The sequence below is a fragment of the Protopterus annectens genome, chromosome 8.part0 (genome assembly GCF_019279795.1).
Source record: "Protopterus annectens isolate FY-2018-M chromosome 8.part0, PAN1.0, whole genome shotgun sequence".
Taxonomy (NCBI): domain Eukaryota; kingdom Metazoa; phylum Chordata; order Ceratodontiformes; family Protopteridae; genus Protopterus; species Protopterus annectens.
Genome location: NC_056741.1, coordinates 711599677 through 711619157, shown reverse-complemented (window position 1 = coordinate 711619157; position 19481 = coordinate 711599677). Strand labels below are relative to the sequence as shown.

Below are 19481 nucleotides of genomic sequence, written 5' to 3'. Positions count from 1 at the left end.
GTACTGCCTGATGCACGTGGTGAGCTTCCCTCCAGAGGCAGAGGAGGGAACAATAATAGATGCCGCCCGAGGGGCGGGGGGGGGGGGTCCGCAGAATCAGGGCAGCAGAGAATCCTTCTCTGACAAACCCTTCCAGCACCCCTGAGGAGCTGCCCAACTGTCCACCTTCGGAGGCAGTCGGGGGAAGATCATCACTGTACCCAGAAGCCTGGCATTCCCTCACGCTAGACAAATGGGTACGGTCGATCATATCTGAGGGTTACAAAATTCCCTTTATTCATACCACACAACAGCCAAAAGGGCCCCTTCCAGACATTCCACCCGGTCTGAGGGATCAAGCAGCACTAGAAATTTCAAAGCTGCTAGAAAAAAGAGCCATCCAGCCAGTCCCAGCAGACCAGCAAGGATCCGGAGTCTACTCCAAGTTCTTTTTGGTACCAAAAAAGATAGGGGACTGGAGACCTATTTTGGATCTCAGCAGGCTGAACAAGTCTGTTCAAAGAACAAAATTCCGGATGGTCACGCTTCGGTTCATTCTACCCTTTCTGGGTCAGGACAATTGGATGTGCTCTATAGACCTTCAGGATGCGTACTATCATATCAAAATGAACAGGCGCTCCAGGAGGTTTCTCCGCTTCTGGCCTGGAGCCAGTCAGTACCAATTCAGAGCCCTGCCCTTTGGCCTCACCACAGCCCCCAGGGTGTTTACCAAATGCATGGCAGTGGTTGCGGCTCACCTGAGATGACAAGGATTCCAGGTGTTTCCATACTTAGATGACTGGCTTCTTACTGCCACCACCAAGCGTCAGCTACTCCATTCCAGAGATTATACCCTCCAAATTTGCAATGAGCTAGGTATCTCTATAAACTCCGAAAAGTCTGCCTTGTCACCTTGTCACTCTATTACCTTCATAGGCGCCATTTTAAACACTGTGGAACTGTCAGCAAAACTGCCTGTACAAAGGATTTCAGACATTCACGATCATGTTCAAATCCTACTACAAGAGAGCAGAGTCCAGGCCAGATTCGTACTAAAAACCCTAGGTCTCATGGCAGCAGCCATCACATTACTTCCCCTAGCTTGCTTTCACATGCTGATCCTGGAATGGATGCTGTTTTCCCAGTGGTCCTTTCAACAGCTTCCAATGTCGCACAGCATTCTAATCACTCAGTCATGCAAAAGGCACCTTTCATGGTGGATGGTCTCCCCTCAGGTTCTTCAGGGCAGACCTTTTGTCCTTCCTCCTCCTGCAGCTACTGTGACAACAGATGCCTCCCTGATCGGGTGGGGGGGGGCATTTTCAGGGCAGGACAGTCCAGGGCACATGGCAACCTTTCGAAGGCCACCTGCACATAAATATCTTAGAAATGAGAGCGGTACTTTTAGCGTTGCTGGCCCTTCAAGACTCTCTACCCACTGGGACTATTGCAATTCAGACAGACAATATGTCTGTAGTGTGGTACATCAACAAGCAGGGCGGAACCAGGTCCTACCCCCTATGTCGAGAAGCACTCTGACTTTGGCAGTGGGCGATCTTTTCTCAATGGTTTCTGGTAGCAACGCATATCCCCGGGAAGTCCAACGTCATAGCGGACAGGCTGAGCAGAGCCATTCTCATGCCCCACGAGTGGTCTCTCAACCAGCTAGTAGCGGAAAAAATTTTCAGAAGGTGGGGTCAGCCTTGCTGTGATCTTTTTGCAACCCCTCAAAACAGCAAGTGCCAAGACTTCTTCACCCTCTTCCAGGTCTTCCCCCCAGAGACGCTCTAGTCCACAGTTGGCCCCGGGGTCTTCTGTATGCTTTTCCCCCCTTTCCCTTAATTACTCAGTTAATCCAGAAAGCAACTGTTTTGAGATCCAGAATGATCCTTGTTGCCCCTTACTGGCCTCGACAAATTTGGTTTCCGTTCCTGCAATGTCATCTACTAGATCAGCCCTGGCATCTGGACCCAGCACCAGATCTTCTGACATCAGTCGGGCGGGCTGCATCAATCTCTCCAATCTCTCAACCTCACAGCTTGGTTGCCCCACTTCCAACCCTAGCCAGGCTTCCCTCAATCTCTCATTAAGTTCGTGACATCATCCTTGCTTCGCACAAGTCTACTACCAGAAAGACTTATGCTAGCAAATGGAAGCGTTTCTCTGTTTGGGCAGGGGAGAAACAAGTTGACCCTTTTACAGCTCCTGTCCATACAGTTTTAGAGTTTTTGGCAGAACTTTTTCAAATGGGTTCTTCTTCAGCCACCATCAGAGTTCAGCTGATGCTGTTGCGAATTTTCATGTTGGATTGTCAGAGACCAGGATTATGTCACACAAACTTTGTAAAGCCTTTCTAAAAGGAACCCTCTTACTTAGGCCCCCGGTAAGAGATCCTCCCCCACCATGGGACCTAAATTTGGTGCTGTCGTCTTTAATTCTCCCTCCCTTTGAGCCTCCTGCTTCCTGTTCATTAAAGTTGCTCTCTTGGAAAACTCTGTTAGTAGCCATCACTTCAGCAAGAAGGGTATCGGAACTTCAAGCCCTTTGTGTTCACCCTCCTTACCTTGTTTTTCACAAAGATAGAGTGTCACTTAGGACTAATCCGTCCTTTTTACCCAAAGTACTCTCTGAAAAAAAAATCTGAATCAGACCATCGATCTTCCTGTCTTCTTCCCACTTTATACTAATAGGTCTGAATGGAAGTTACATTGTCTGGATGTTCACCGTCAATTACGCTTCTACCTGGATAGAAGCAAGCAGACAAGGAAATCAGAACAGCTCTTCCTGTCTTACGTGGAAGGGAAGCAAGGCCTGCCATTTTCCAAAGTAACCTTGTCCAGGTGGTTGACCTCTGTTATCATGTTGATTTACATTTGAGGCATAAAGAACTCCCTATTAAGCCCAGAGCTCATTCAACCAGTGCATTAGCTTCTTCAGTAGCCTTTCAGGCAAGATTGCCAATGGATTCCATTTGTGCAGCGGCCACATGGACCTCTCCTCATACATTCATTTCACATTACAAGCTGGACATTACCTCTAGAAGTAGGGCTGATTTTGGTTCCATTGTACTCAAGAGTTTGTTCCATTGAGCCACCCAGGACTAAGGTGCTAGGGACGCTGTCCCATCCAGCAAGAATGAAGGCGAGATTTACAACTTAACATTGAGAAGTTATGTACTTACCATAACGTTCCATGTTAGTTGTCTTCTTCTCGCCTTCTTTCTTGCATACCACCCTCCATCCCCCTAGCCTGGCAAGACCAAATGAGATGTGTTATCATGAGAGTTATCTCCTTAGCTACCTCTCTTCCTTTTCTTGGTAACTCTTATAAGAGTTTTATATACTTAGATATATAGAGGTGTATATATATATATATATATATATATATATATATATATATATATATATATATATATATATGTATATGTATATTCTCTGTCATGGTGGGGACATGTATGTCCATAGTGTTAGCTATCAAACGAGATCTGGGTATATCATGCCTAACATTATGGGACATAGGATAGCCTCAAGCCGGTAAAAATAGCTCTCGAGCTTTAATAATAGGCCGAGTCGGAGCCGAGGTTCGGCTCCAAACCCATCCAGCAAGAAAGAAGGCGAGAAGAAGACAACTAACATAGAACGGTATGGTAAGTACATAACTTCTCATTCTAGGGCTTGGATAGTGCCTTCAGGACTTGTTCTAGGGAGATTTGAGGTGGAGGTATGGTTCTAGGTATATTATCTGGGAATGTAGGGGGGATTTGAACTAAATTTGTCTGCTATAGATTATCTGTTTTAAGTCGCTTAACAGGCATTAGTGTATTTTATTAACAGTTGTTGAATGTTTGTTTACTGCAACCTGGGATAATATTCTCTCTCTCTTTTTTTAGTACTGCACTCCATTTGATTGAATCTCCTTGTAGATTGGCAGCTTCTTACCCACAAATTTTCACTTCACAAGTGAACAGAAGAGGCTTTCTGCAAGAATCCAAAAGTGAAACTGGTGAGTTATAGCTTTGAAAACAGACTAGCATAACTCTTTATTTTATGTATACTGCAGAATAATTTAACTTCCTGTTTAATGAGGAGCCTGACTGTGTGGTGCAGACGGATGGTGCCCTTTGTGCAGTCTTTGTGACTGGGGTTCATTTAGCAGCCCCAGCAGTGGAGGATCCTGGCAGTGATGGGGGAGGAGTGAAGGAGCATATTCTGCTGTCTTCTCCTTGGGGAGGAAAGGGCTGCATGCATGGGCAGGTCGCACAGTGTTGGTGCAGTTTCCCCTGGTGGAGACCTGGGAAACAACCAAGTGTACTTGCTGGAATGGGGCAAGACTGCTTAGAGAGAAATTATGTACACAATTATCTCTTTCTTCCCCATCACACCTACATGTGCTGACTACCTGGGGAAAGATTCTTTGAAGTCTACTTGGGGTATAAAAATGTCTATGTAATCATATCCTAAATCTTCTAGATTTTGTTGCATGTTTGGGAGGCATACTTTTATTGCCCCATTTTTTCTTTGTGAATTGCTTATCCAGTCTCTCTTCCCAGTCCTTTCTAACCTCCTCTGATTGATTCTTGTAGTTATCCTACAATATTTATATACTCTACTAATAACTTTTTAATGGCAGCTTCTGTTCTAGATGCTACTAAACTCTACCAGTGCTGGGTTTTCATTTAGGACCCGTATGTTCCTTTCTCTTTGCCTGTACTTTGATATCAATCCTTGATATAGGGAAGGCAATCTCAGTCCAAATAAATTCTTGGCATCTTCCCATTCTGTTACCTCTCCCTCTCTAGTTATTTGCTCCCAATACGTTTCTTTCTTTGCCAGTTTTCTCCAGTAAATTCCAACCCTCTCTTGCCTATTGTCTGTATCCCTAATTGCCGTCATCCCTAATGGCAGAATCTCCTTTCTCCATTCCTGTGTTGGCATAATTCTTAGGCTACTTTCTGTTACATTATAGATATAATATTCTGTATGATTCTTGTTGTTTTCCTTAAAGATCTGCATCCAAACTCCCAATCCCTCCTTGTTTCTTGAGCTTCCCCCCCGTGTCTCATCATCATCCCTTTCCACTTTGAATTATAGTTTTCCTGCTTGTGGTATGTATAGGAACCTTAATTGTGTAGCTCTAAAGTAGCACTTCAAATCGGGTAACCCCAATTTGCCCTGTTCTTCTGGAAGAATCAACGTATTCCCCTTATTCCCCTCTAGATAAAGTCCTTCAGCTCTTTATTAATTGCTATCCACAACTTCTCTGATGGTTGATAAAAATATGCCTGACCTGTGTATAAGACTAATGTGACTAAAAACATTTTAACCACTTGAATCTTACGATCCATACCACATAACAAAGCTTCCATTTTCTCAGTTTCTGTATTATCTTTTGTTTAGTCTCTTCCCACATATCCTTAGCTGCTACACCAGAATAAGTTTTAATCCATACTCCTAAATACTTCATTTTATCATGTCCCCATAAATATGAATATTGCTGAACCAATTCATATGCAGTTACATAATTTTCCGCTATTGCCTTTATTTTAGTTTCATTAATTTTGTATCCCGAAAAGATCTGAAACTGTCTCAAAATGTTCCATAACACTGTAATGTCTGTTTATGGTTTTGTCAGGTATAAAATATCATCTGCAAGTAGTGCCAGTTTTTCTTGATTACCATACCAATTATATCCTTAAATTTCTTATTCTTAGTCCCTTATTTTCTTTGCCAGTGGTTCTATATATAATGCAAATAACAAGGGGGAAAGAGGACACCCCTGCCTGGTTCCTGTGCTCAAGTAGAAATTATCAGAGAGGACCCCACTCACTTTAATTTTTGTATCCATGCCCTCATATATCCTGCTAATCAACCTTATATTTTTTTCAGGAAATGCAAATACTTCCATTGCCCTTCTCATAAAGTCCCAGCTTGCTCTGTCAAATGCTTTCTCTGCATCAAGACTCCCCAACAACAATGGTATTTTCTTACATTCTGCTTCCCTCTGGATCATCAGTGTTCTGTTAATGTTGCCAAATGTTTGCCTTTCCTTCACAAAACCACTTTGATCCATATTTATCAATTTTGGCATTACTTTTGCCATTCTTTTAGCCATTGTAGACACAAACACCTTATAATCTTAGTTTAGTATTGAAATGGGCCTGTAAAAAGGTGGATCTGATGGATATTTACCCTCTTTTGGTATTACAGTTACCACTGCTTTCTTCCAAGATGTTGGTATTTCTCTTTCTGTTAAAATGCAGTTAAAACCTTCCAGATCGCTATCAGTTTTTTCCCTCCTAGCTTCCAAACTTCCACAGGAATACCATCTACTTTCTGTTGCCTGAGTTATTGTGCTAAAAGTTTTTGTGCACTATTGTTATCAAAAACAGTTGCTTAACAGCAATCTTTCTAAACTTGAGTATATTATTGAGGTAATCCCTTATTTTCTGGTTAGCATTCTGTAGCTGATCCTCTTTCTGTTCTGTGAGATTCCCCCATTCTGCAATACTGCAACATTTGTCAGTCCCTCTAAATAATTATTGTTACTTTTTAACCATAGCTATATGCTGCGGTGGTATGGCGGTAGCGTTGTTACCTCACAGCAAGAGTTTCTCCCGTTCGATTCTCGGCTGGGCTTGGGAATGCCTTCTGTGTGGAGCCTGCATGTCCTCCCCGCGGTTGGGTAGCATTCGAAAGGCATGCATGCGTAAATGGGCGTGCCTTCGTTGAAGGTTGGGCGTCGAGCTGGCACCTCGGTATTTCATAAAAATCTACTGCCAATCATTAGCGGACCGGAGTTCCATTGTGGCGACCCCTTACCGGGAAAAGCCAAAAGACAAACAACAACAGTTTAACCATAGCTCCCTTTCTTTTATTTCCACCCTATTTTTAAACTCCACCTTAATGTTATCCCACTCCCTAGCTATATTTTCAGAAGTAATTTCTGTATTCTTGTATAGCTCCCAAATAATCTCTTCTACCCATTCCTTAAATTCCTCCCAGGCAGGTGGGAAAGCACCATTTTTATTTCATTATCCTGTGTTTTTATTGTTGGCGCATGATCTGAAATGGATACAGGTCAAGACCTTCAATTAAATGCTCATGTTCCTGTGAAATATAAATTCTGTCTAGCCTAGCCCAGTTTTTACATCTTGGGGAATAATATGTAAATTAACTCTGAATTCCTGTTACTGAGTTCACATCTTCCATGCCAAATATTTTCATAAATTTCTTCAAATCTCTACCCTTCTTTGTTATTCCGAGACACATCTTCACAACTGTAAATCAAATTCCATTCACCACCTATAAGTAATATTCCTTGTTGAAAACTCATTATTTCTCCCAGAATATTCTTAAGTTCCAATGTAGCAGTTTTAGGTGGAATATAAATATATGCCAGTGTAATCCTCCTCCCTTGTCAGTAGCCCCTTAGCACTACAAACCTGCTCTTATTATCTTTTTTATCCTCTTCTATCACTGTTGCAGCTCCTCTTACAATTAATATAAGTGCTCCTATTTCCTTTGTCCCAGGTATTCTTCTGAATAATCATCCTGAAATCCTTTCTTTATCAAATTCAGATGTTCAGTTGTTTCCATGTGTATCTCATGTAGCATAGCTATTTGCACTCTACATTTTTAATATAGTTCTTCTTTTTTTGTATTTAAATGTGAGACAATTGACATTTAAAGACATTGCAGAAAGCATTATTGTATTAAAAAGTTATTATTCCCAACTTTTATGTAGAACACCTTTTTTGTTAAATTCTAGTTCCTGCTTTTATGTTACATGCATACACTCTTTGGTAGGTTGAACTTTTACAAAGTTATTTCTTGTCATATCCATTTGAACCTGTGACACATCTTACAAAACATTTTGTTTTATTGAAAGCCCTAAAAAAAAAAAAAAAAACTAAAACCTATTAATTTAATACTAATGCACAAAACTATATATATCTCCTAATATGAACAAATGTCCCAAACTGACAGCCACACTGACAGACTTGAGTTAACCGAAAAGAAAGGTTATCCATGCTAAGGTGCATGATGCAGCTTGTGCTTCTACTAAGTGCTAACTGGTTTTGTCATATCTTTATAGCTCTTCCCACTTGGAAAACCCATCAGTGCTTTCTGAGAACATTATCTCCTAGACAGTTTCTCTTTTCTTTTTTTTTTTCAGCCAATCACTCTCCACCGGACTGTTACCAATTTCTCTTTATCAGATTGTCTTTATGGAGACATGAGAACCAGACAGCTAGTTTCTCATTATCAGATTGTCTCCATGGAGACATGAAGCCAGATACAGAATTTCTACTAAGCATACATTTGCTAGAAAAAAAGATTCATAGTAATCACTTTTATTGTTGATTTACTTGCTTTCTCTTAACACTTGTTACTAAATTAATCTAACATCCTTAATCCAGTCATTCCCCCATGCATGATTGAGAAAAAAAGCACATAATTTTTTTGTCATGCTCTTTTAACCAGGCATTATTTTTTTTAAATTGCAGTGCCTACATTTCTTAAAACAAACTAAACAAGGAGAAAGAGAGAAGGGAGAAAGAAAGGAGAAAAAAAGAACAGCAGCACCTGTTTACAATTTCCATTACACTTACAAATAACTGAGAAAACTTTACTTTATGGCATGCAAAGAAAACCATGCACCACAAAAATAGTACTATTAAGAAAAATTTTTTTCTTTATTTGCAGTTAACTTTCTTCCCCTCCCCAAAGCATTTTCCGAACATTAATGACATGAAGTAGGGTATGTACTAGAGTCCCCCACAAGTCCAACAAAATTCTGAAAAAGTCCAATATTTCCAGATTTTCCTATTCTGTCATATTTAACAAATATAATTATTGCATTGTAATCCCACATTGTTGCTGTTTTATTTATTTTTTTTACTGTTTGTCGCCATCTCCCAAATCCTGTCTGCTTCATTTCCAACATACTCTTAATTCTTCTAGTCAGCTTTCATGCTCCCTTCTTTCTCTCCACCATTTTCTGTTGAAACAGTGGAAAAGGTTTTTGTAGGTGCAGTCTCTGTGTGGTCTTTATTATCAGAAAAACAGGAAGTAGAATCTCCTTCTGCTTCACAGCTCACATTTTGTTGGACAGACTGTTGTATGCTCCATATTTCCTCCCTAGCATGTACTTAATCAAAAAATAATGTTATCCCTCCCAGGAAGAATACGTTGAATACAGCCAGGTACAGCAGTTTGAATCTTACACCTGTGTCTTGACATTCCCTGAATAGTGGAATGAATTTATTCTTCTTCTGCCTGGTGTACAATGAGTAATCATTCTCCGCAAACACTCTGCTGTCTCTTACTTTGTGTTTTGTCCTTTTATCCCAGTTTTGTTAGAATCAACTCCTTCTGGTGGTATGATTATCTTTACTATTAAAAGTGTATGTTGCTATCTCATAGCCAGGTTTGGAGCATACACACGATGCGTCCTTTCAACTCACAACTCCTGCTGTGGAATACCAGTGCAGTTATTTGTACTTTCATAAAATTAATGCAGTCTGTTCCTTCCAACATCTTTGGTATAGCTGAAAATCTCAGTTGTCCCTATATGCTCTGTCCTGTAAAGCTATTATTTTTGAAACATGTCTTCCTGAGCAGTCTCCTGTTCAGCCAGTCTTTTCTTCATTTCAACCTCTGATTTTTGCCACCTCATCTAAATATCTGTTTAAAGCTTCATCCATTTTCCAGCCTTTTGTTGTTTGTGTTGATATACTCCATCATTGTTTTATTTTGACCAGGTCTGTGTGCAGTTGTGTTATATCTTCCTGCAGGTTACTGGAAGTCATCTCTGGAAGATGCACTGCTTTTTGCTAAACAGCTGTAGAACTTTCCCCAGTCAGTGTTTCTTCCTCACTTTTTGTACCTGATTTTTTTCCAAGTGCTGTGTATTTCTTTTTCCCTGGCATCCAGGGAAAGTCTACTGGTCTTCTTTATTGAGTTTCTGTTTCCACACTGGGAAAGCTAGAGTTAAGCTGTTACTCAATGTGCAGCTATCTAGGAAGTCCAAAGATGCTGACCTTGAGGAACAAGAAGGGTCCTCTAAATCACAGCACAATGACACCTCATTTGGTGCAGTCTTGGAGCTTATTTGCCAGCTGGACCACCAAAGCCCCTTCTCTGGAGGGGTCAGTATTTTAGAGGCCTTTGGCCTGGACCCATCCACACCCTAGGGGTTACCCCTCTCAGTGCACTCATCCATCTGGTATCTCTGGCAGAGTTGAAGGAACCAGATGTGGTGGAGCCCATTCCTCAAGAAACCTGACAAAATTCTTACCACATGCAAGGTGGTAGCTGCCCCTGAAGAAGTAAATCTCAGAGGGAGAGTTCTATGGTCCATCTCTCAGATAGAGAATTTCAGGGTTTGGACCATCTAGGGTAGCACTGTTATGCCTCAGCAACATTCACTTTAAGGGCACTTAATTACCTTTCCTACCTGACAAGGCTTCAGCTCAGTCTTGTGGATAAAGTGTCTAGGAATGTTAAAAAGCAGCAGTCTTCAGTGGTTCAGTGGACACTAGAGACTCAGTTGTCATCTCTCCAGCTTATTGCAAATGTCTCCTTAAGGCTTATCATTATCACAGCCAGTGGAACCTCCAAAGCAGCTGGTGTGCAATGCCACTTTTGGATGGGGTTGTGCTACTTTGTGGACTGCTTCAAGCTGTCCTTTATTAAACCCCGATTTGATGCCTCTTCCTGGCTGGGGCCGAAGGTTAAGGACACTCTTACTAGAAACGAGCAAGATGGGAAGATACTGTCTGCCATTGGAGTGCGTTTTGCAACCCCTCAGTGAACCTTGTCAATTGCTTAGAAGGGAGACAGACATCTCTTTTTTATAAAATCAAAGTAGCTTCCCCTGAATGCTCCTTCTGAGGATTCCCCCTGCGGCAAGTGGAGGAAACCAAAATGGATGCCGCCTGCAAGGCAGGGGCAATTTGCCAAATTAAGGCTTTAACAGTGCCTTCTCCAAGGGCCCTTCCAGCAATCTGGAGGGGTTGCCCAACTGTTCGACTTGGGTGTTAAGTTATATCCAGAGGCTACACCAGTCCATTTTTAGAACTACCAAATTTCAGTCACAGACGTCTCCCAGACATCCCCCTCCCACCATCTGCAACAGCAGTTAGCGGTAGAGATTCAGAAGCTGTTTGCAAATCAAATTATTCAAGAGGTTCTACCAGACCATTGAGGTTCCCGGGTTTACACATGTTTTTTTTTGTGGCCAAAAACAAACAAGGACCTCAGGCTGATTTTCGATATGAGTAGATTGAATCCCTTCATAAAGTAGACTAAATTCCAGCTGATCGTGATGCAGACCATTCTACCTATGCTGAGGTAGGATGATTGTATGTGCTTGACAGACCTTAAAGACAGCTATCATCATATCATGATGGAGAGACAATCCAGGAGGCTCTTGCAGTTCCAGCTGGGGACCAATCATTACCAGTTCAGAGCCGTGCCAATTTGGTCTCATCGCCCCCCCCCCCTCCCCCCAGGTGTTCACTAAGTGCATAGGAGTGGTTGCAGCCTGGCTCCGGCTGCAAGGATTTCAGGTCTTTCCATACCTGGACAGTTGGTTCCTCACTGCCCCCATATAAGTGTCCCTGATCACAGCCAGGGATACCTTACTCCAGCCGTTTAGCCATTTAGGAGTAACTGCCAGTTTTCTAAAGCCAAGTCTTTTTCCTCATGAGTGGTCTCTTGATATGAGGATAGCAGCTTGTATTTTTCCATCCCAGAACACTTTTAAAATAGCAGGGAATGACAGTTTAAATTTCAGCTTCCTTCATTGCACTTTTTTATTTTATCCAGAAATCTTTAGTGATTCTTCAACACCACCTCAGAGGAAGCATGGTCTAGGAACACAGTTTTTCTCACTGCTAATTATTTTCTACCTGATTGCCAAACGTTCCGCAGTATGTGTTCTTTGTCATAAAATATGTCAGGAATTCCATCAGTTATCTGTCTAGATTTCCCATGTTTGAGATCCAAGTCTGCCCGAGACACATGCTTTTCCAGGGATATCCCCAGTGAATCTTTCATGACTGAATCACGTTTCTCCATCTTTTTTATGTACTTCAGTTCTTTCCTTTACTTATGTTCTGTAACTATTACAGTCTAAAATTTGCTTTCTTGCCTTGTCTATTCCAGTCAGATATTGTTCAGTCCAGTCATTTTTCTTTACTGTCTCAACTGCTTTGTCCCACTTTTGGTAAATTTGCTCTTAAATAGTCTCCATGACTTCCTGCTGATCATGCAGAAACTCAACATCATCCATTGTAGTCATGGCCATTTCCCTCATGTTCATTTTAACCACTATAATCGGGTTCCACAACTCAGTCTTTATGGCTTTCAAATTATTTATGGTCACCGCACTGTTTAGCTTCACCAGCTGCATGTCACAAGACATCATGTCTACCTGTCTGCTACACTCTCTTCTTTATTATAGTACTCATATTTCAACACTAATTATGTTTCTTCCACCATTAGCCAGTAGGTAATACCTACACACACCACAGTACACCAAAAACTTGAAAGAACTATTTTTATTTCAGTATTTTCTATTTTTAAATTTTGGCTAAACTAATCCAATAAAGGAGGCAAAAGCTTTCAGTATGCACCAAGTAAGCATTGGTCCAGCCACAAGAATTTTTGTGCTTCATGCTTTAAAATGTAAAGAGCCTTATACAGTTTTTCTTAAGGACAGTATCACATAAAGGGAATATAATTCTTTCTTTTATATCTTAAAGTGGGCATATGCAACTTTCAGCAGTCCTGCTGCTGTTTACTTGATCCTGCTGTAACTGTAGATCTGATGTCAGTCTTCATCCATTCTTGATTTTTGGGTACGGTTCCGATCCTCTGAACCAATCCAGCCATTGCATAGCCCACGCCAGCCAAAAATGTCGAGCCACTGGTCACCCCATGATGCCCTTTTCTACATTAACTCAGCTCTCGTTTGCCGCTGTTACTGCTAAGGTGTGTCAGCCATTTCCTGTTTCAGAGCTAAGTAAAATTTCTTTCCTTTGCTTTTTCTTGATATCTAACTTCTAAAACCCTTTTCTAGTCTTACCTGCTAGAGACTGTGTGTGTCTGTTTACCATTGATAATTCTCACTACCATCATTGGTAGTTTCCTCCCTTTCCCTTACCATTAGATAATCGCTCTATCTACCAGGGGCAGAGGGGGGAGTTATAATGGAAGATGCCGTCCCAGAGACAGGGGTGGTCTGCAGAACCAGGGTTCCAGGGAGTCCTTCTCTGGTCAACCCTACCAATGCTCCTGAAAGGAGGCTCAACTGCTCACCTCTGGAAGCAGTCAGGGGAAGATTCTCTTTGCACCCAACCACCTGGCAACACATAACTACCAATGCCTGGGTGCTAAAGATTATTTCCAGAGGTTATTCTATCCCCTTCACCCTTACCCCATGAACTTAAGCAAAACTGCCCAATGTTCCACCCAGTCAGAGAGTTCAAGCAGCATTAGAAATCCAAAAGCTGCTAGAAAAAAAGAGTCATCCAAGAAGTTCCACCAGACCATCTAGGATCCGGATATTACTCAAGATTCTTTTTAGAGCCAAAGAAGTCAGGGGACTGGAGACCACTTTTGGATCTCAGCATTCTGAACAAATTTGTTCAGCAGTCAAAATTCCGGATGGTCACAGTTCAATCCATACTTCCTTTTTTAGAGGGAAAAGGATTGGATGTGCTCTTTCGAGTTTCAAGATGCAAATGACCACATCAAATGGACAAATGCTTGAGAAAGTTTCTCCACTTCGGCTGGGAGCCAGTCACTACTAATTCAGAGTGCTGCCCTCTGGTATCACTACAGCCCCCAGGGTGTTTACCAAATGTATGGCCGCAGTCACAACACATCTAAGGCTGCACGAATTCCGAGTGTTTCCATAGCTGGATGACTGGCTCCTCACTGCTAGTTCTACAAACAGGAACTTCATTTTGAAACTGTCTCCTCATTTGGGCTTAACAGCAAACCTTGTGAAGTCTCAGCTAACCCATACTCAGCATATGGAGTTCATCAGAGCTCATCTCAACACTCAGTCTTGTGTAGCATCGCTACCCCACCACAGGTTGAAGAAAGTACAATCACAGGTTCAGCCCCTACTTCATTCAAACAAGATACCAGCTCAGCAAATCCTGCAAGCACTGGGCTCTATAGCAGCTGCTATCACATTAGTCTCACTGGCAAGGTTTTACATGAGACTTCTTAAGTGGATGTTTGCAAACCAATGGTCGATTCTAACTCATCCCATGAATCATCTTGCTTTATATCCAGTAGATGCAAAAATGATCTGTCATGGTGGATGCAATCCAAGGACATTCTTCTGGACTGCCCCTTTGTCCACCCTCAACCCAAGGCCATAGTGACCACGGATCCTTCCCAGATGGAGTTTGGGGGGGGGGGCAAAATCTAGGGAAGACAGTCCAAGGCACTTCTCCTCCTCCGAGGCCAACATGCAAATCAGTGTTCTTGAGATGAGGGCAATGCTTCCAACATTGCAAGTGTTTCATTCTGCCTTACCTCAAGGAACGATAGCTATTCAATCAGACAACATGCCCGTAATCTGGTACATCAGTACAGGGGGGAACCCTAATAAATAAATAAATAAAATAAACCAAGTCCTACCTACTGCATCGAGAAGCCCTTTGAGTGTGGCAATGGCCTATAACTTCGAGTCACTTTCTGACAGCAATGCACATCCTGGGGAGTTCCAACGTAGTAGCAGACAAACTGAGCAGATGCATTGGTACACCTCATGAGTGGTCTCTAAATGACAGAGTGGCGACGAAGATTGTTCTTTGCTGGGGCCAGCCTTTCTGCGACCTGTTTGCTTCATCTCTGAATAAGTGTAGAAGGCAATTTGCCCTAATTCCCCCTCAAGGGGAGTCCCTGAGAGATGCTGTTCTCCTCAATTGGCCCCCGGGTCTCTTTTATACCTTGCCTCCATTTCCTATAATTCCTCTATTCCTCAAGAAAGCAACTTGATTGAGAAGCAAAATAATCCTCATTGTACCTTACTCTGGCCACAACAAATATGGTTTCCCTTCCTATGACCTCCTCTACTCCATCGCCCATGGATTGTGGACCCAGCACCAGACCATCTGTCTCACCCCCAGGGACTGGTGTATCCCAGTCTACAAACTCTTAAGCTGACTGCTTAGTTTCTCCAGTTCTGTTAGTCACCAGGCACAGTGCCCTTCCATCTCCTGTACGACACATTTTGTTGGCATCGCATACACCTTGCACCAGGAATCTCTACCATAGTAAATGGAAGAGACTTTCTTTCTGGGCTTGTGAGAATGGTCTAGATCCTTTTTTTGGCTTCAGTGGAAAAAGTTCTAGAGTTCTTAGCTATCACTGTTGGTAAAGGGGCTTTGGCTTCCACGATTAAGATTATTTTAGCAGACATTTTAAATTTTCATAATGGTTTCGGTGACCAACCCTTAATCTCTCAGAGACTTTGGAAGGTTTTTCTTAAGGGTACAATTCATTTAAAGCCCCTTTCCAAGATCCTTTACCACCATGGGACTTGATGATTGTCTTGCCATCGTTTAGATTACCTCACTTTCAACCTGCAGTGACCTGTGACTTAGTTTCTTTCTTGGAAAACTATTCATGTTAAGTAGTCCTATCTCACCTTTATTCTTTACATATGGGATCGGAGCCGATCCTCGGCTCTGACTCTGCCTATTTACAAGCTGGAAGACTTCTGGTTGGCTCGTGGGTAGGTATCCCATGGTGCACCAGTACACTCCTCAGATCTCGTTTGCTGCGTCGACTAGTTCAGTTGTGCTTCTCTTTGGCTCTGGCTAAGTGTTTGCATATTTTTCACCTTTATCAAAGTTTTCTTGATTGTTTAGCTTAGAATAGGTTCTATATAGTTCAATATAGTTAAATCTTTACTGTTTGTGGTATTCAATTAGCGTAGTTGTTATTAAAAGTTGTTATCTTCTATTTGCACAATTTGCTGCACTTTTTGGCCTTGGCCATTAATTTCTTTCTTGGTATCCCCGTGTACCAGGCTTTCTATTTGGATTAGAGTAGGTGCCTTTTGCGCACTAGTATTCGCATTGTTGTGTTTAAATAGAATTTGGCGTTTTTCCGCTTACTATTTAGAATTCATTAGTTTACTGTTGGCATCGTTTTGCTAATATTAACAGAACTTCATTCTGTTTGTGTTTTAACAGTTGACCTTGTGTTACTCTAGCTCTCTACTGTTTTATTGAGTGTAATATTCTTGCCCTTCTAACTGTTGGGTCTTAAGTTAGAAGACTCTATTCCTTCTTGTCCAGGCTAGGCCCGTTTAAGTTAGAGGACCTAGTCCTCATGGTATCTTCCTTTCTGCAGGGTTAGACCCGTTTAAGTTAGAGGACCTAGTCCTCCTCCTTCTCCTTTTTCTTCTCTGTGTGCATGTGTTATACTCGGAGCCACCTCTTAAAGTTGCGAAAACTGTCTCATCGGCTCCACATATCTCAGAGCCAACTGAAAGTGGCATTGTTGTTGAAGGGTCAGTTCCAATTTTTTTGGAGCCGACTGCTGGGACTCTTGAGACTACTTCTCGGAGCCAGTCTGTGGACCCTCTACCTGTCTCCTTGCTAGTGAATTCTCCTGTACCTTTGAGATCTTATACTATGTCATCCAGGTCTCCCAGGAGTTTATCGGAAGATGATGTGGAGAGGGTAGTGCTGAGACTTTTGAAGTCATCTGCTTTGCCTAAATTGTTGTTGGCTCCGACCCAGTCGGCTCCGGAGCCACTCGAGCCTGTTCAACCCTCTGTGTTCATTCCCCCTCCGAGCTATGCTGGTCTTTCGGAGCCGGAGTGCTTGGTACCACTGTTGGAACCTTTGGCTCCAGCTCCCATTCTGGCTGTTTTGGAGCCGAGTTCTGCTCCGACACTTTCAGTACCGAGTCTTCCTCTCGGCATGTTGGGCTATGGTGAGTTCAGATCCTGAATCTATCTTGGAGCCGATGGCATCCTCAGTCTCCTCAGAGCCTGAGAGGTCCTTTGAGCCAGAGAGGTCGGTTTCGAAATGATGAGGCATGTGCTGTCCTACCAGAGGTACCGGCACTCTTCCCCCCCATAGCTCCTACTTCTGTCTCAGCTCCTACTCCCTCCAGCGGCAGCAGAGAAACCTCCAGCCTCAGGAGCCACTGGCCGGTGGCCCCCAATCTTCTGAGACCTCCCTGGAATGCCCTTCCGAGGAGCCCCCACGGAAGAGGACTAGTAAGAGGAAGCATGTCGACACCCAGGATGAGTCTTTGGCATCTGACACTGATCTCAAGGAGTCAGAAAGGTCCCCCAAGTCGTCCTCTGATGATGTCTCCTTTGTAGACATCCTGGAGATCCTTAAACAGGGGTGCGGCTGGCCCACTGTCACCCCTTCTAAAGAGGAGTCTGTGTACCTGAAGGCTTTCGGGTCTCAACCTTCTGCCTCTTGGGTGTCTCCACCTTTCGACGAACTAATGGATTTAGTTGAAACGTGTGGAATACTCCTGATGCAGTAGAGCCAGTTCCGAGGAGAATGAACAACTTCCTTTCTTCCCCTCCAGGAAAAGACTTTTTATCTAAAAGTGTGCCTGTAGATGCCATGGTGGTGGAGGCGGCCACTAAGAAGGAGTTAGCTGAGACGACTTCTGTTCATCTGCCGAATAAGGAGTCTCGAACGATGGACAGATACGGGAAGTGTATCTTTTCTTCAGTGGCATTTACCCTTAGATTGCTGAATTACCTTACTCACTTTACGAGGCTCCAGAGAGATCTCCTTAAAGAGTTAGGAGATTCTCCACAGGTACATGTACTGAGGGAGTCCCTGACAAGGTTTCTGCCCAGTTATCCACCTTGATCTCTATCGTTAACTCTTCCATGTGGTTTATTTCATATGCAGCCAATGGAGCGAGTAGAGCAGGGGGTTCAGGAATTTCCCTGAGGAGTCATTCTTGGATGCATTTGTGTAACTTTGAGGAACCGTTTTTCTACCAATGCCCCATTCGACGGTTCCTCATTGTTTGGATCCGAGGTAAAGGACACTCTCACCCGATGCGAGCAAGAAGGAAAAACACTCTCTGCCATGGGAGTATGTTTTACTGTTCCCTCTAGACTATACCTGAAGGATCAGAGGTGCGGTAAAATGTGGTTCAAGAAGTCCCAGAGGATTTTCCAGGAGGCACAGGGTGACTCCTCTGTCTGAGGCAGAGGAGGAGGAGGAAATGGTAGACGTCGCCATAGAGGCAGGAGCGGTCTGCAAAACCAGGGAGGTCGGAATTCCTTTCGGGGCCAGCCTTACCAGCACTCCTGATGTGGGGCCCGACTGTTTTTCTCTGGGGCCGGTTGGGGGTCACATTTCTTTGTATCCAGAAGCCTGGCTAAGTATCACTCAAGACAAGTAGGTACAAAGAGTTATTACCAGAGGTTATGTAATACCCTTTTCTCTTCCACCTTTTGTTCCCAAGAAGATCCCAGATGTTCCACCCAATCACAGGGATCAGGCAACTGTGGAGGTCAACAAGCTGCTGTCAAAAAGGGTCATCCAAACTGTCCCAGCAGACCAAATAGGATCTGGAACTTTCTCCAGACTCTTTTTGGTGCCAAAACATACAGGAGACTGAAGACCCATTCTGGACCTCAGCAGATTGAACGAATCAGTAAAGAAGGACAAGTTCCGGATGGTAGCACTGCAGTCTATACTCCTGTTGTTAGGGAAAGACAATTGGATGTGCTCAATAGATCTCCAAGATGCTTATTACCACATAAAAATGGACAGAGCGTCAAGTAGCCATCTACGCTTCCGGCTGGGAGCCAGTCACTTCCAGTTCCGTGCTCTACCCTTTGGTCTCACCACAGTCCCCAGGGTATTTACCAAATGTATGGTAGTGGTGACAGCTCACCGGAGATGTTGAAGATTCCAAGTGTTTCCGTATTGAACGATTGGCTCCTGACTGCCCCCACCAGGCATCTACTTCTTCAGAGCAGGGACAATACTATTCAGCTTTGTGCCCAACTGGGAATCTCTATAAATTGGGAAAAATCTGCCTTATTGCCCTCTCAGTCTGTGATTTTTATAGGCATAGAGATAGACACAGTAAACATGGTGGTTAGTCTTCCTGCCGAAAGGGCACAAAACCTGGTGCTTCAAATTCTTCTTCTTTTCCCCTTGTGAAGGGTCAAAGCTAAGATTGTTCTGCAGCTGCTTGGGACCATGGCTTTCACCATACTATTAGTGCCACTAGCCAGGTTACACATGAGAATTCTTCAGTGGCTCCTGTCATCCCAATGGTCCTTCTAGCACCTTACATTATCCCATCACATTCTACTGACAGAATCTTGCAAAAAGGACCTCCTTTGGTGGACATTACCCAATCAACTGACCACGGGCGCTTCAATTGTTCCTCGCCAACCCGTTGCCACTGTGACCACGGATGCCTCACAGATGGGGGGGCATTATCTAGGCAGGACTGTCCAAGGCA

The 19481-nt window shown here is 43.1% G+C and overlaps 1 protein-coding gene across 1 annotated transcript in view; it reads left to right on the top strand.

Moving 5' to 3' along the window:
• The window catches only part of MSTO1 (misato mitochondrial distribution and morphology regulator 1), a gene marked incomplete in the record, with an annotated part of 1162028 nt that overhangs the window by 1120975 nt on the left and 21572 nt on the right, over nucleotides 1-19481 (top strand). The window contains 1 exon segment of the mRNA XM_044080162.1: nucleotides 3869-3981. Within this exon segment, the coding sequence (XP_043936097.1) occupies nucleotides 3869-3981 (113 nt within the window).